The 15,033-nt window shown below is 43.3% G+C and overlaps 1 protein-coding gene across 1 annotated transcript in view; it reads left to right on the top strand.

The window, feature by feature from the left end:
• The first annotated feature begins 81 nt into the window (after positions 1 to 81).
• The window catches only part of zzef1 (zinc finger, ZZ-type with EF hand domain 1), a 38,396-nt gene continuing 23,444 nt past the window's right edge, over positions 82 to 15,033 (top strand). Inside the window, exons 1-22 of the mRNA XM_039826521.1 lie at positions 82 to 501; positions 1,241 to 1,385; positions 1,518 to 1,712; positions 1,890 to 2,073; positions 2,184 to 2,383; positions 3,211 to 3,421; positions 3,547 to 3,663; positions 4,802 to 4,980; positions 5,244 to 5,342; positions 5,474 to 5,565; positions 5,671 to 5,816; positions 6,414 to 6,519; positions 6,734 to 6,952; positions 8,489 to 8,580; positions 8,729 to 8,949; positions 9,129 to 9,262; positions 10,225 to 10,295; positions 10,389 to 10,503; positions 10,729 to 10,894; positions 11,107 to 11,228; positions 11,326 to 11,448; positions 14,849 to 15,018. Of these exons, the coding sequence (XP_039682455.1) occupies positions 82 to 501; positions 1,241 to 1,385; positions 1,518 to 1,712; positions 1,890 to 2,073; positions 2,184 to 2,383; positions 3,211 to 3,421; positions 3,547 to 3,663; positions 4,802 to 4,980; positions 5,244 to 5,342; positions 5,474 to 5,565; positions 5,671 to 5,816; positions 6,414 to 6,519; positions 6,734 to 6,952; positions 8,489 to 8,580; positions 8,729 to 8,949; positions 9,129 to 9,262; positions 10,225 to 10,295; positions 10,389 to 10,503; positions 10,729 to 10,894; positions 11,107 to 11,228; positions 11,326 to 11,448; positions 14,849 to 15,018 (3,527 nt within the window). The remainder of the gene's footprint in view (positions 502 to 1,240; positions 1,386 to 1,517; positions 1,713 to 1,889; positions 2,074 to 2,183; positions 2,384 to 3,210; positions 3,422 to 3,546; positions 3,664 to 4,801; positions 4,981 to 5,243; positions 5,343 to 5,473; positions 5,566 to 5,670; positions 5,817 to 6,413; positions 6,520 to 6,733; positions 6,953 to 8,488; positions 8,581 to 8,728; positions 8,950 to 9,128; positions 9,263 to 10,224; positions 10,296 to 10,388; positions 10,504 to 10,728; positions 10,895 to 11,106; positions 11,229 to 11,325; positions 11,449 to 14,848; positions 15,019 to 15,033) is intronic.

The following is a 15,033-nucleotide window of genomic DNA, read 5'->3' as shown; positions in this document are numbered from 1 at the left end:
ACAGACCGATACAACCGTTTCGAAACTGACGCCCAGTGGGCCGCGGAGATTTTCGGGGAGCCCTAGGCCGGTGAAACAAACATGGGGAACGCAGAGAGCGGCTGCGGTGGAGGCAGCGGCGACGAGGAAGACATAGAAACGGAGAGCCCCGGCTTCGCGGAAGAAAGTCCGGCCTCTGCGGCCACTGCCGTCGGTGTCGGAGGCGGTGGTGGTGGTGGCTCCGGTTCTGGAAAAAGCGGAAGGGGATCGAATAACCTGCCCGTGCCCACCGGCGGACCACCTAGCCCCGGGGTACTCTTAGAGCAAGTGAAACTGAGAGAAGCGGCGGCTCGCATTAGCGACTCAGGTGTCGCCATTCAGGAGTCTGTCCTGGCCGGGAACGAGGGTGTCCTGGTGCGGTGGCTGGAGGACCGGTTAAACCGAGGAGAAGAGCATGTCAATGTGGAGCAATTTTGTGAGATGTTGGAGAGCAGAGATGCCCCGAGAGATGAATGTGAAGAGGTATATAGAGCCACAGAGAAGCAAACGTGCCTCTCGCAAGTCACGTAAAATGTCATTAACTATATGTCATGTCATGTCTATTATTGTTGTTCCATGTCCCATGTATGAGGATGAATGGTTGACAACTGTTGCCGTGCACATTAATGATGAGTGATGAGTAAATATGATAGCCTAGTGAGTTCATGGGAGGGCATGGTATCCTGTAATCCGTTTAGTTTTAGTAAGGGTGTGAGTCAATGAGTCAGATGAATGATTGTTTTTTCCCTGATGTCACCTTTGATTGTCTGGTTTATTGTCACTGGATTTTCAGCTTTGGCCTCTTGTAGCATAACACGCCGCTTTGTTGTTTAACCAAAAGCTTGTAGATGAATGGACTGACCATTGAATGTGTACTTTAGTCTGCATTTGGCTTTGTGCAGGTAGACATGGAATGCCACTGCTATACTTTATATACTATAGGCTACATTGGTTCAAAAAATCCAACCCCTGTGAGCATTTAGAGGTAGAGCTACTACCTTCCATTTTCCTGTCAAAAGAACTCTTGTTAAACAGACATCAAATCTATATAACTTGATAATAAGCAACAGAGGTAGACCATTGTGTGTGCCCTATGAATGAGGGATACAAATCGTTGGCCCATTTGTGCTTTAAGTTTTACCTATATAGGTGTGTAATGTTGTGCAGGAATGGGAGTGATTAGAAACTGTCACAATGTGTACTGTGTTTGTTCCTGTCTCAGGCCTTTGGACAGTTTGATGCAGAGGGGGATGGGGTGGTGGATGTAGAGAGCATGCTGATTGCTCTGAAGAACTCCAATGGAGCTAATCTAAAGGGAGAGCTGAGTCACGTGATAAGACAACTACAGGCGTGTTCCCTCACTCCAGGTATGAGATGTGATTTGTTTACCATTTTTGTTCATTCTGCCTTTCTGCCTTCATCCTTATTTGAATAGGTATCGTCAGTAGTTGGCAGAAGAGTTAACCCTGCATATCTTTCCACCCTTCTTTTTCTTGTAGGTTTTGTTGACATATTCTCCAAGACAAAAGACCGGTTAGGGGCACATGCCTCTAAGATCCTTAAATTCTTACACAGGAATCGTATTCCCAGCAGTGCCATCCCTTTCCCTATTTTAGAGGGCTACAACAGTATCTGCACCATGAGGTCCAGTGTGGTCCAGGACTTTTTGGAATTCCTCTTGCAGAAGGAGAAAGGTGAACACCGGAGCTTCAGATAAATAAAGTGGCTGGCTCGTGCTGAATGAGGGATTTTAACTGAATGTTCTCCTGTGTATTTTGAGAGTATGGTAACACTACAGTAAGACATTTAGAATTGTGTCTGTCTTCCACAGCTTTGAGAGAGTCGTCCTAATCTTTATTTGTGTCTTTCAGATTTGGATATCCAGTACAGAGCAGAGCTGGACCGTGATCCGGATGTGGATAAAGTCAAGGTGGTCACACAGTGCTACAGCACAATAGAAGCCTCATCCAATGTTGCAGACGTTTACAAGATGACAAACGGGGAAACTGCAACTTTCTGGCAGTCGGACGGCAGTGCACGCTCACACTGGATAAGGCAAGTCTTAAAAATGGGACTCGAGGCAGCCTGATCCTTGAATGCAGTTTTTCGATCCTATGTATACGATACATTTTTAATGTGGAAACTCGTCTCTTTTCTGTGCCCAGATTGAAAATGAAACCAGATGTGGTTTTGAGACGTCTGGCCATTGCCGTGGCTTCCAATGACCACAGCTATATGCCTCAGCTGGTTTCCGTTGCTGTCGGGAAAAACCGGCGTTCCCTGCAGGAGATTAGAGATATCCGCATCCCCAGCAATGTAACAGGCTACGTAGCTCTCTTGGAGAATGCCAACATCACACACCCCTGTGAGTCCACCACCTGTCCATCTGTCTGCTTAGTTGAGTGTTTATGTATCTTGGGCTTGTGTGTTCCATCACTAATGCTTGTAGAGGAACTGTCTTTCCCATTTCCACCCCTTCTGTGAAGTTGCTGGGTTTTTTGATAGTTTAGTGGTTAAGTGCCTCACTGTGAATCCTCATGCAAGGTTCCATGAACCTGGGGTTGAATTCAGCTAGAATCTAGACGTCAAATCCAGGCACTGCGGACAGGGGTTACATTCAGGATTTCCATCTTCTGCTTCAGGTCTTAAGGGACCATCTGTGTAGCAAATAGACCCCACATCCACCTTTTATCAGAAGTTGTCTTGCCAAACAGAAGCTAGGCTAAAACTCACAAACTCTTTTTTTTATTTTTTTTGCTAAGAGATGTATTTATGAATGAGGATAACAGAAAGTGAGAATCGATTGAGCCGGGCAGCTGTGAGCAAGAACGGTCAAAGATTAGCAGAGGTTCAGATAATGGTGACAAATTCATGTATTTTGAAAGCAGTCCTGATGTTTGCAGGTCTAACTAGAGGCTAAATCAGTCACAGCCCTGTTTTTTTGTGTAAATGATATGTGCTTTGTGGCTGTGAATGATTCGCTAAATCTCATGAGCAAATTGAACTTCACAGGCTGGCTTTGTGTTGATGTAACTTCTCATAGTTATTAGGACAGGTGATTTGTTTCATTTGTGTCTCCCTCAATCAACAGAGCTGTTGTTCTCAGAGGATGAAGCAACAGGTTATGGCATTTTTTTGCATTCTGGATTCCATCAGTCTGCTAACTGCATTATCTCTTTACCAAAACACCAGACATCCAAATCAACATTAAGCGGTGCCTGAGTGACGGATGTGACACACGGATTCATGGCTTGAAGACGCTGGGCTATCAGATTACCAAGAGTAAAGAGGTGTCTGTTTCGGATGCTTCAGCCATCTGGTACCTGTCTCTCCTCACCTCTTTGGTCACCGCATCCATGGAGACTAACCCTGCACTGGCTCAGACTGTCCTTCAGAGCACACAGTAAGACCCGCCACTCGTGGTTTTGCATATGTAAAAAAAAAAAAGAACGCTGGAAGGTGTGTAGGTGTAGTGATTGGTCCAGCGCTTGGGTTCTGAGCACTTTTTTTGTGTTATTTTTCTCCTAGAAAAGCCTTACGGCACATGCCACCGTTGTCCCTAACACCGTCATCCACAGAGTTCCCCAAGTTCTTCTCTTTGAACATCCTGGAGGAGGTGGATGGATTTCTCCTCAGGATAGCAGAGTAAGGACTTGCCGGGATTACGTCAGCACACTCACCCACTGAGCTCATAATGCTGCCACCCTCACAATGAAAACAGGCTAAAATCAAAGTATTGATTTAGTGGGGCGATGACACACTATTTCCATTCCATTTGATGTACTGTAAATCCTTTAGTGGTGGTCAGGGTTTTTATCAACAACAGCAGCAGCAACAACAACATGACCCAAATAATCTACTATGTAGATTATGTTTATTCACACATACGGTCAACATGGTTAGAGATGCATCGTGGCCACTTTTGGTCTTTACTGGAGTTTTTGCAAGCTTTTGCAGGCTTGTGAGACTTTCAAACAAAGAAATGTAGGGAAAAGTTTGCCTAGACATTTTTTGATCCAAATGTTGTCATCATTTCGTAGATATACTGTGTTTAGGGGAGACCCCACAGTTGGCTGTGGGTCTGTTTGATCCAAACTTTTCGAAGAGTGAATATAGTATAGCAATAGTATTTGCCATTAATCGGTATTAGCCCAGTGTTAAATTGTGATGTTACTGCTATATTTTAAGGTATTGAACTTCCAAAGCCAGAATGATTTGGGCCTTTTTCACTTTTCATTTACCATATTAATGTCATCTGTATTGTATTCTGAGTAATGCTTGTGTAGTGCATTCGTAGATTAAGTCTGAGTTTAATCATGCTTTATTGCTGGGTGGCAGCTTTAAAGGATAGGTTTACAATTTTTAAAGTCATGCCTATATGCACGTTGAAAAAGTTATTTGTTACTGTAATTATTCCATCTGTCCATACCGGCCGCAAAGAGATCTATTTTTAAGCAATTTCAATATACATAAAAAGGTAACAAAATTCAGAGTCCTCGTGCAAAAATGCATTCTAAAGTTGAACTAAAGTTAATATCTGGCTTTAACAGTCTAAGGTCGATAAATTATGCTTTGCAGCCAGCATGGACAATAGGAACAATGTGAGTGTTTTGAAATTGACTTGAAAAAATATAAACCTATCCTTTAAGTTATGACCATGCATGAAAATATGTTTATTTGGCCAAAATAACTCTGACACTATGAAATAGAGACACAAATTATTTAATATGACTAAAAGTACCCCAAAACCAACTTGTGTTTATTTTTTTTTGCTCCTGTGTAGCTGCTGTGTGAGTCCTGATGCAGAAATGACCCTCCTGGCCTTTGCTCTGGCCAGAGGCAGTGTGGCAAAAGTGCTCCAAGCCCTGTCCTGCATCAGCGAACATTTAGAGACCGAGTACAAGGCCTCCTCCCTCATCATGTCTATGGCCTCCGTTAGGCTGCGACTACTTAATCGCAACGGTAAGGTGGCCATCCCTCCTTTACTCTCACTCACACAAGGCCATTTGAAACCTTAGACCGAGGAGAGAAAGTGCTTAGCCCACAAGGAGGAGCTGCGTCAGTAGATTATACAGTGGAACATTGCTAATTTGGTTACAAAGCTGCAGTTCGGTGTGGTGATCATTGCCTCCCAGAATGTAATTATAACCTGTATGGAAACTGATTAACTATGATGTATGTCACAGAAAATGCACTATGTCATAGTGCATTGTGTCTCATTACAGGGAAGCCCCTCCAGTTGCAACTACAGGCCTGTGATGTGAAGAGTAAAGAAGAGAAAGCAGGCCCAGAGAACATGCTGGCAGAATCCTCCACTGCAGACGGTACAACTGAGACCATCCTTATTCCATTAGAAAATACCAATAATATTGAATTCATACTTGGGCTAAAAATGCCTTTAGCTTAAGTATAAACGTGCCCTCGAGTATAACTGAAAGTTTTTGTTGCTCCAAAGGTTTTCTCACAGAAAGTGGAAGGAAGAAAGCCAGCGTGATCCTGTCGACAGAGGACCAGAGTAACTTCCAGGTCACTCAGATGAAGATCAAAGTGAGGCTCCATTTGATTTCACCATTTTATTGAAACTTTTGATCACTCCCGACAGTGATAGAGGATTCCTGTACATAAGACGTGATCTCTGGTTTGTGTGGTCAGGTGCGAAAAGGAGCCATTGGAGCAAAATGCGGCTTGGTGTTTGCGTACAAGGATGAAGACCCCTTTGATGCAGAGAAACATTTCAGGAGGTTCAAAAAGTACGACGTGTGGGACTACAAGGACTACAAGCAATTTATTCAAGACAAGTAAGGATCCCTTTATAGCGGTCTGTTGTTGTTTTTTTAATTCCTGATATTTTAGTTTAGTGTGCTTTTGTGTTTATCGATTTACAAGTTGCGCGGTCCTGGAAGGCTTGTATCATGTGGACGCGCCAACAGTTCTGTTGTCATTACTTAGAATTCCTCATGGTGCCGAGAGAAACTACGCGCTGTAGCTTTGAACTGATATTGATTTAATTTGTGGCTAAATTATGTTTAGCTGCTGCCCCCGTCCACAGCAGTACATTGCTTAGCTTCCATGTCGGTACTCAGTACTCGGTACTGGTCTTGTTTCTTTAAGCTGGGGGCGTGCCGACCGCCATCTACCGTAGCTAACCCATTGACTGTGGATAAATACCTCATACAACCCCACTTTCAAAACAACCAAACTATCCCTTTAATAAGAGAAGACATCTATGATTAGCAAAAAAAAGAGTACCGGTGTTGAAGAGTATATGCTGCTAAATATATTACATGATAATACTAATACAGTAAGGTGAGTTATGGAACCTTTCAGCAGTGTGGGGGTCTGCCTCAGTGGTTTGTGTGAATGGCTGACCCACCATCCTGTCACCTGACCTGCAGTGTGAAGATTCCAACACAGTCAGAGGAAGAGCCGATTGGCTGGTTTGAGCTCGAGGACGACTGGAACGACGTGGAGATCAAGCTGCAGCAGTGTCGCGTTGCAAAGGTACACACCCCATCAACCAGTTATTCCGTAACACTGTTGTGCTTCTAAAATGATGTTTTCATGATGCAGACATTTTGTTCTTTAGTATTTAGGGCTTCCAAAATACAATAAAAATAGTATTGCTACATACTCAAGTATGCTAAACGAAGGCCATCGTTTGCTGTCATTATCAAGTAACCCCACCTCTTATTCCCCTGTTTCCTTGTCTTCCCAGTTCCTGATGGTCAAATTCCTCTGCACCAGGCAGGACTCTGCTGAGCGCCTTGGAGTGCAGTCCCTCACCTTCAGTGGCTATCTGTGCCCCGGGGCAGAGAGGCTCGGAGACCTGGACGACCTCAGCACAGAGGGAGAGAGCTTTGACTGCAATGCTGTCACTGGCCTTTGTCTACTTAACAAGACGCTCTTCTTCATACAACAGCTTACGCGAGACATGGTAACTACTAAACACAATTGCTGTAGTCTCGCATTGCCAGACCTTCCTCCACAGCGCTGCGGAGGAGGGTTTGGCTAGTCCACACAGCATTCCGGGATGGGAGAAAAACGTGCTCTGGTTTATTGGCATGTCTTTAAACCAATCACAGTCGTCATGGGCTGCCGGACAGAGCCACGGTGCCGCTGCAAAATAGCCTTGGGATGGAACTTGTTTTGGTGGAACACGTTCAAAAGTAGTTTTAGTCGTGCAACAGAGAACTCAGATTGGACAGATAGTCTAGCTAGCTGTCTGGATTTACCCTGCAGAGATCTGAGAAACAGTTAATAGTCCTCAGAAATCCACCGGAATTTAGAATTCCAACACAAAGAAAGCGGACGGTAACGGGACATCCAGCCCAAAAGAAAGACATCCGGCGGTCTGACTGCACTATAGCGATCACAGAAGTGGAACGTCATGGATATAGACTACTATTAATGTAATCATTTAAATTTCAATAATATTTAAAATTTTAGTATAATTACCTTGAAATACTAGCCTGGGAAAACCTTGAAGAACTTCCAACAAATTTGAGATTTTCTCTGCAAGTCAGTCTGGCCAAGAGCCCATTCAAGCACATTTCCAATTTTTCCAAATCGCGGCACCAATCGCAACCGTTGAGGCGGCCTTTACACAATGACAATAGCGCAGCGACGGCAAGCAGCTTTTTGTTGACATTCAACACCGAAGCGCAGCAACCCGTTGATGCAGCTGTCGCTGCTACGTCACCTGGATCGTTGGTCTGATTGGTTGAAGGACTATCCAGTTGCGCCCAGAGGCATTTGAGCGGCGCCCGTTGGTGACGCCCCTTTGGAAATGAGCTGTGAATGAAGCTTGCCCAGACCCACTCTCCGTTACAACTGAGAAGGGTCTGGTGTCAACCAGGCTATTGAAATACCACTCTTTGTAGCTGAAAACATTGCAAGCTTGTCAATACATTGCATTATGTTTTGTGTACCAGCATGTTATATTTGTAGGAAAAGTGTTTTATGGGACCACACTGCACAAGGGCCAATGGTGACAATCACTTGGCTACCTCCAACATTTATTTTTCCTTATTACTCTTTAAATTTGACCTTGCACTACACAACCCCAGCTAGAGAGACTGAGCGCGAGTAGAAACACCCTCTTTGTGTCAGGCAACACTGAGGTTCATGAGAAATATTACCATTTAACATACCACTGGACTGAGATAGACACTTGACTCTGGTCTTCTATTTGTAAGACCAAAATACCACATTTCCTTTGGTAACCTAACATATTTCTGAATGTGTTAGTTTCTTCGTCACTTTCACTTTCACTTTCACTACATTCATTATTTTATTTACAGTGGGTCAGTCTGCCCTCTTGTAATCATTAGGAGACATTGCAACATCTCCCTTTATCGAACTGCTGAACTTTTGAGGGAAAGCGGGTACTTCATATTTATGACGCTCTGGGAAATATTTTTGTATGTGTGATATTGTTGAAGACTGTTGCCCTCTCTCTCCATTTCTGCAGGATGCCTCTCAATTCAAGCAGAAGTATCTTCTAGACTTCAGTGGTCTCGGCCTGAACCTCTTCTGGAACTTCTACAGTAAACTCAGGGACATGTGAGTAGTCGTACTGTCGGTCACTGTGGCTGGTTTTTGTCCTACAGCCATTAGTACACAAACCATTTGGCATGATCAGGCTCATTGCTCAGTCATTGGGAACCGCCCAGACATGTTAAAAGTAATTGAGCACATGTCTTTGTCTCAGTGAGGGAGAGGAGGTGTTGAAGAGCAGAGTTCTGCTGCTCCAGTTGATGCAGAACTGTTTCCCCATGCTGCCCAACCCACTGGAGCCCCGGGGCCCAGAGGAGAGCAGGGGGCCAGATGAGGGAGCCACAGCAGCGGCTTGTCCATCCCCGTCCAGCAGCGCAGAGCCTCTATCCGACTCTGTGAGGGCTGTCTGTGAACTCTACACTCACCTCTGCCACAGTAAGAACCCTGTCAGCTTTCATACAACTGCGAGTAGTAAAAAGTATTTGGTTCAATGGTCACATTTCATTTAAATTTCTCAGTAAAGATTCCTTGGACATTAGTAGTTTTTCATGATTTATTTGTAAGAATTTGTAAGAATCTATGCAGCAATAATATTGATGTTGTTTGTGTTTCAGTTGTGGATGGTCCAGAGGGTGAGACATTAGTGGAAAAAGCTTTGCACAAGGAAACAGTGAAGGCCATTCTTAATGGAGCAGCTGTTTTCTTCCCCGATAAACACGTCAGGCGGGACAAACTCTTCAACATGATGGTGAGTTTATTCAAAAAATAATGATGATAATTAGGGATGCACGGATACCAATACCAGTATTGAGTCTGTGTTTATGTATTCGTACTCATAAGCTGCCTACACATGATCCACGGTAAAACTGCTCTGCGCTGGCTGTTCCATTGTTCTCCTGTGGCGCGAGCGGTGCCGCCCAACTTGGCCCAGTGCTACCCTTGTCGTCGCTCACCGCTCGGAATTGGCGCCGTGCCTGTGCTCAAAGTTCAAATAATTTGTTACCTCATTGCCGCTGACCTTTCAAGGCGCAACCAAAGCGTTCCTCGCGGCTTTGCCGCAAATGTGTACGCGGCTATACTCCACAACTACTCCGATACTGCACCCGATACCACTTCATGCATCACTGCTTGTCAAACTAGTTAGCACTACACTTGGCAACAGGTAACATTAACCTACCATTGGCAAATAGCTAGCTTAAACACAGTTAAAAATCTTAAAGCTAAACGGTCTAAAGTGTGGCTGTATTTTACTTGAAACCGAAACCGGTCTGTAGCTAACGACACAGTGTAGCTTACCGGTAGCCTGCATATTTACTTTTCCAGACACCATGTCCACTGCCAGAGTCGGAGATGATGGAGAAATAACTGTTCAATTCCTCATGCTTCCCTATTGTAACCCACGCGGCAACATTTTGCCTTCCCTTTGAGTTATGTAAACAAACACACCACGAACGGTAAAGCGCGTGGGCACCAATGGGACTTCATGGTGCATTCAGGTACACCTAGTGAAGTCGTGATGCATTCAGGTGCAAATAATGCTTGTTTTCCAAGTAATTGTCCTAACTGTAATGGTATTATTAAGTATTCATGTCGCTACTCGTTATTGGCAAGTACCCAAATGTACTTTGTCTGAGAATTAGAGGTATCGGTGCATCCCTAATGATAATACTAATATGAGAATAATTATAATGATAATATGCCCTTTTACAGAAAAACATTACAGAACATGATCAGCCAGAGTCCGTGAAGGTGACGTTTGAATCGCTTTGTAACTACTACAGGTAAGCAGACTGTAGATACACAAACTCATGATCATATTCTCGTACACATCCCGATCACAGTGGATCAGCAGCAGCTGTGTTTTCTCTGTGCAGTGATCAGGATCCAAGTGGCCTTCTCCTGCTCCCACCTAAAGGAGCCCACTCAGACTTTGACATCAGCCCCATACTGTCAGTTATGGAGACGTTGCTGCTGGTGGCAACAAGAGAGGTGAGGCCTCCTCTGACACACACACACACACACACACACACACACACACACACACACACACACACACACACAAACACACACACAATATTGATCAACACAACAGCAGCTTGGAATCTTCTCAACTCTTTCATAATATATTTTACCATTTATTAACGGCCCTCTCCGCTTCTCCATGTACCTTTTTTTCTAATGTTCCTCTCTGTTCAACTGTCTCCCATCTCTCAGTGTGAGGTGATGATGGTGGATGAGAATAGTGGAGCCAGCAGGACAGTGTTGCTGTCCTTGTTCTGGGCTCTGCAGGGTAGTCTGCTCTCCTGGTGCTACCTACAGCTCAAAGGAGGAGCCTCCACCGCTATCGCTATGGAGCTTGCCAGACACATTCTACTAAAATGTGAGATACTGCGAGATGTGTGATATTACAGCTTCCTACTTTCATGGTTAGATTCTGTGTTTATTAGAGCACACAGCCTGGTGCTGATCCGTCAAATGTGGTCGTCCAACAGATGGACGAACGTCTGAATAAGTTGTGTAATGGTTCAGTACGAACATTGACACTGAGTAGAACTTTCAGTCTGACAAAATGCTTCTTCTTTATTTCAATAGATGTGGATCAGTTCCTGGGAAGCGTCAAAGGTATCCTTGGTTCTCTGCTGGGGAGGTACACTGGTGCTGATATTACAGACAAACTCGGCAGCTCCATCCTAGCCACAGTCTTCAGACAACTGGTAATACAATCTTATCTCGTGATTTTGAATTGCCTTCCTGCACAGTAATAAAGTCGACCATGCTGAGTGAACGTAATATTTGTTCTGGTCCTGGCAGATGATTTTACTCCTGGAGCTGTGTTCTTTGGACATCCCACACAGTGTGCTGCTGAAGAGCTTCTCCTCTCTGGTCGAGCTACTCAAAAGCCTGTCCAGTGATACTGGAGACATCTTTTCTAAGGTCAGTCCACTCTGACCTTAGACCTTAGTGTACCACAATGTATACAGCCTCGTATCCCATTGTATGAGTAGGAATGGAGAGGTGGAAATGCAGACCAGTATTTGGGGGCCGTGGAGGGCTGGAAAAGTACAGTACGACAGCACCACTACTGTAAACAGTGGTAGTAGAAGTACTCAGATCCATTACAGTTAAAGTAGCAATACAAAAATACTCTATTACAAGTAAAAGTTATTCTTTGAAAATGTCACTAAAGTAAAAGTATGTAAGTAATATTAATGAATATAAGTACTGATGGAAATGGCCTCTGTGAGTGTTATACTAATATATAATATTATGGGATTATTACTATTACTGAATGTGTAAGTATCATTTTACTGCTTGATTTGGTAGAAGTGGATCTAAGTGAACTCTTATATACACTGCTGGTCAAAAGTTTTAGAACACCCCAATTTTTCCAGGTTTTTATTGAAATTCATGCAGTTCAATGTCTTATTGTACTCTGAAATGAAAGAATAGAACAAATGAGCAATTTAAGTTAAAAAAGAAATCACGGAATCAATTCATAAACAAAAATGTTTTCAACATTTTTGACTCATGAAAGTAGCCCCCTTTGGCAGATATAACAGCTGAACACGCTCGTGGCATTCTTTCTACAATGGAAATCAATTATTCTTCAGAAAGTTCTTCCCAACTCTGTTGCAGAAGTTCCCATAAATGTGTGGCACTTGTAGGTTGCTTTGCTTTCACTTTTCTGTCCAGTTCATCCCAAACCAGCTCAATGGGGTTTAAGTCTGGTGACTGTGCTGGCCACTCCATGTTTTTAAGCTTACCATCTTGTTTTTTTTTGCTAAGGTAGTTCTGGCATAGCTTGGACTTATGTTTTGGGTCATTATCTTGCTGTAGGAAGAACCCCTGACCAACCAGGCACATACCAGAGGGTACTGCATGGCGCTGCAAAATGCTGTGGTAGCCGTTTTGGTTCAGGGTGCCTTTCACTCTGTACAAATCACCGACCCTGGATCCAGCAAAACAGCCCCAGACCATCACGCTCCCTCCTCCATGTTTGACAGTTGATGTCACACACTGAGGAACCATCCTTTCACCTACTCGACAGCGTTCAAAAATCCTGCGTGATGAACCGAAGATTTAAAATTTTGATTCATCAGTCCATAACACCTTCTTCCAGTCTTCAGTAGTCCTTTGACGAGGTTTCTTGGCCCAGGCAAGCCTCTTTTTCTTATTCTGACGTCTTAGCAATGGCTTTCTTGCTGCAACTCGACCTATCAAACCTGCAGCTCTAAGTCTTCTCTTTACAGTTGAAACTGAGACTTGCTTATTACGACCACTATTAAGCTGTGCTTGAAGCTGTTGTCCTGTGAGCCGCCTATCACGCAAGCTGTTGACTCTCAGAAACTTGTCTTCTGATTCTGTTGTGGCTTTGGGTCTTCCAGACCTCTTTCTATCAGAGTTTCCCCCAGTTTCTAAGGGCCTTTTGATGGTGAAGAATACTGTACTCACTGACACCTTGACTTTCTTTGCAATTTCTCTGCAGGAAAGACCAACATTCTTAAGTGTTAAGATGGTCTGTCTCTCTTCCATTGTTAATTGCCTTTTTCCCGCCATTTTTATAGTAACACACTACTTTCTGCGGTACAATACTGTTCAAATAATGCTCATGAGGGTATGGTAGCACAGTGTGTTCCAACAATACTTTTATACAAACAGAGGGGGTTGTAAGTAATCCAGACAAGTTGGCAGAGGTGTCAAGTAACAAAGTGCAAATACGTCGTTACCTTACTTAAGTAGAAATTTTGGGTATATTATAATTACTGGAGTAATTATTTTACAGCAGACTTTTTACTTCTACTCCTTACATTTTCACGCAATTATCTGTGCTTTCTACTCCTTACATTTTAAAAATAGCCTCGTTACTGCTATTTCAGTTTGGCTCGTCTTCATCCCGGCTTGTCATCGTTAAAAAAAACTATCCAGGAAAATCGCGCCCATCCGGATAGAGTGAATTAGATTGTGGTCTGATGAGAAGTATAAACATATACCATTCCGACACCCTATTGTTTGTGCACCTGCACAGACCCGGTACTAATACGGCACCGGTGCCTTAACGGTCGTTATCTACCGGACCGAATAGCAACACTGATTTCGGTGCCTTATTTAGGTGCCACTTAAATGACTGCGTTTCTCTTTGATGCTCCGAAAACGTACGTTAGAGGGAACTGAAACATCGCCGCACGGGACACTAGTTAACACTACACCTGGCAGCAGGTAACGTTAGCATACCGTTAGCTAGCAGCTGGAGTAAACACGGTTACAATGTTGACAGCTAAACGGTGTAAAAGTGTGTCTGTATTTCACTGGAGAGGATTGTAACACCAGACTATAGCTGCTGTTGTCTGAAAAACACAGACTCAGCCTGAAATAAGTTATTGTTATTACATTTTTAATAAATCACTTAAATTTGACCCTGTGGCCTTAGCAATTATTTTTTTTTTTTAGATAAACTTTTTATTGTTTTATATTTTTGAACAGACAAATACAATTGAGCAAGGTGCTCCTTTTATTGTGGAGGTGGGGGTAGGCACTATAGGCCCCTGTGGGGGCTAAGCTTTTGTCCTTAATGGCATTTTTTCCCCCTTACATTACTTTTACTTTTATACTTTAAGTAGTTTTGAAACCAGTACTTTTATACTTTTACTTGAGTAAAAAGCTTGAGTTGATACTTCTACAGAAGTCTTTTCAAACCCTAGTATCTATACTTCTACTTGAGTAATGAATGTGATTACTTTTGACACCTCTGCAAGTTGGAACACCTGTGGGAATTGGTAGCACCAACTTTCAAAGCTTGATCAACCTCCATTGCTGCAGAACAGCTTTACATTACATTGTTTTCCCATTTCTTGTTTCCTGAAAAAGGCCTTTTTGTAAAATACTGAAATGTACATTATTTTTCAGTTTTGGGTAACCTTACTTTTTTTTTAACCTCAGGCAGTTCACCACTTACCTTTGTACCATTTCAAGCTATTCATTGGACTTGAACTACTAAAATTTCAATAAAAAACAAAACAAATTGGGGTGTTCTAAAACTTTTGACCGGTAGTTACATCTATAAAAGTGCATCATATTTTTATACATATGGTTTGTATAAATCTCAATCTGTAAAGTAACCAGTAACTGCAGCTGTCAGATAAATGAAGTGCAGTACAAAGTACAATATTTCCCTCTGACATGTTGTGGAGTGGAAGATAAAAGTAGCATAAAATGGAAATACTGAAGTAAAATATAAGTGCCTCAAACTTGTACTTATGAACGCTACTTGAGTAAATGCACTTAGTTACATTCCACCATTGACTGTAAGATGAAGTGCATGCCTCGTCACTGTTAGGTGGATCAGGAGAGCTGGCACCAGCCCCAGCAGCCAGTGGTGCTGAGGACCTGGAGCATGGAGTCACCTCACAACTATGAGAACAGCCGCCACGAGACCAGCATCTTTGCCTGCCCTGGTGCTACCTCCTTTGAGTTGGAGTTTGACGAACGCTGTGAGACAGAGAAAAGGTGACTGATGTGAAA

This window comes from Perca fluviatilis, chromosome 16, assembly GCF_010015445.1.
Source record: "Perca fluviatilis chromosome 16, GENO_Pfluv_1.0, whole genome shotgun sequence".
Taxonomy (NCBI): domain Eukaryota; kingdom Metazoa; phylum Chordata; class Actinopteri; order Perciformes; family Percidae; genus Perca; species Perca fluviatilis.
The sequence above is the reverse complement of the archived record's forward strand: the minus strand, read 5'-3'. Positions and strand labels throughout refer to the sequence as shown.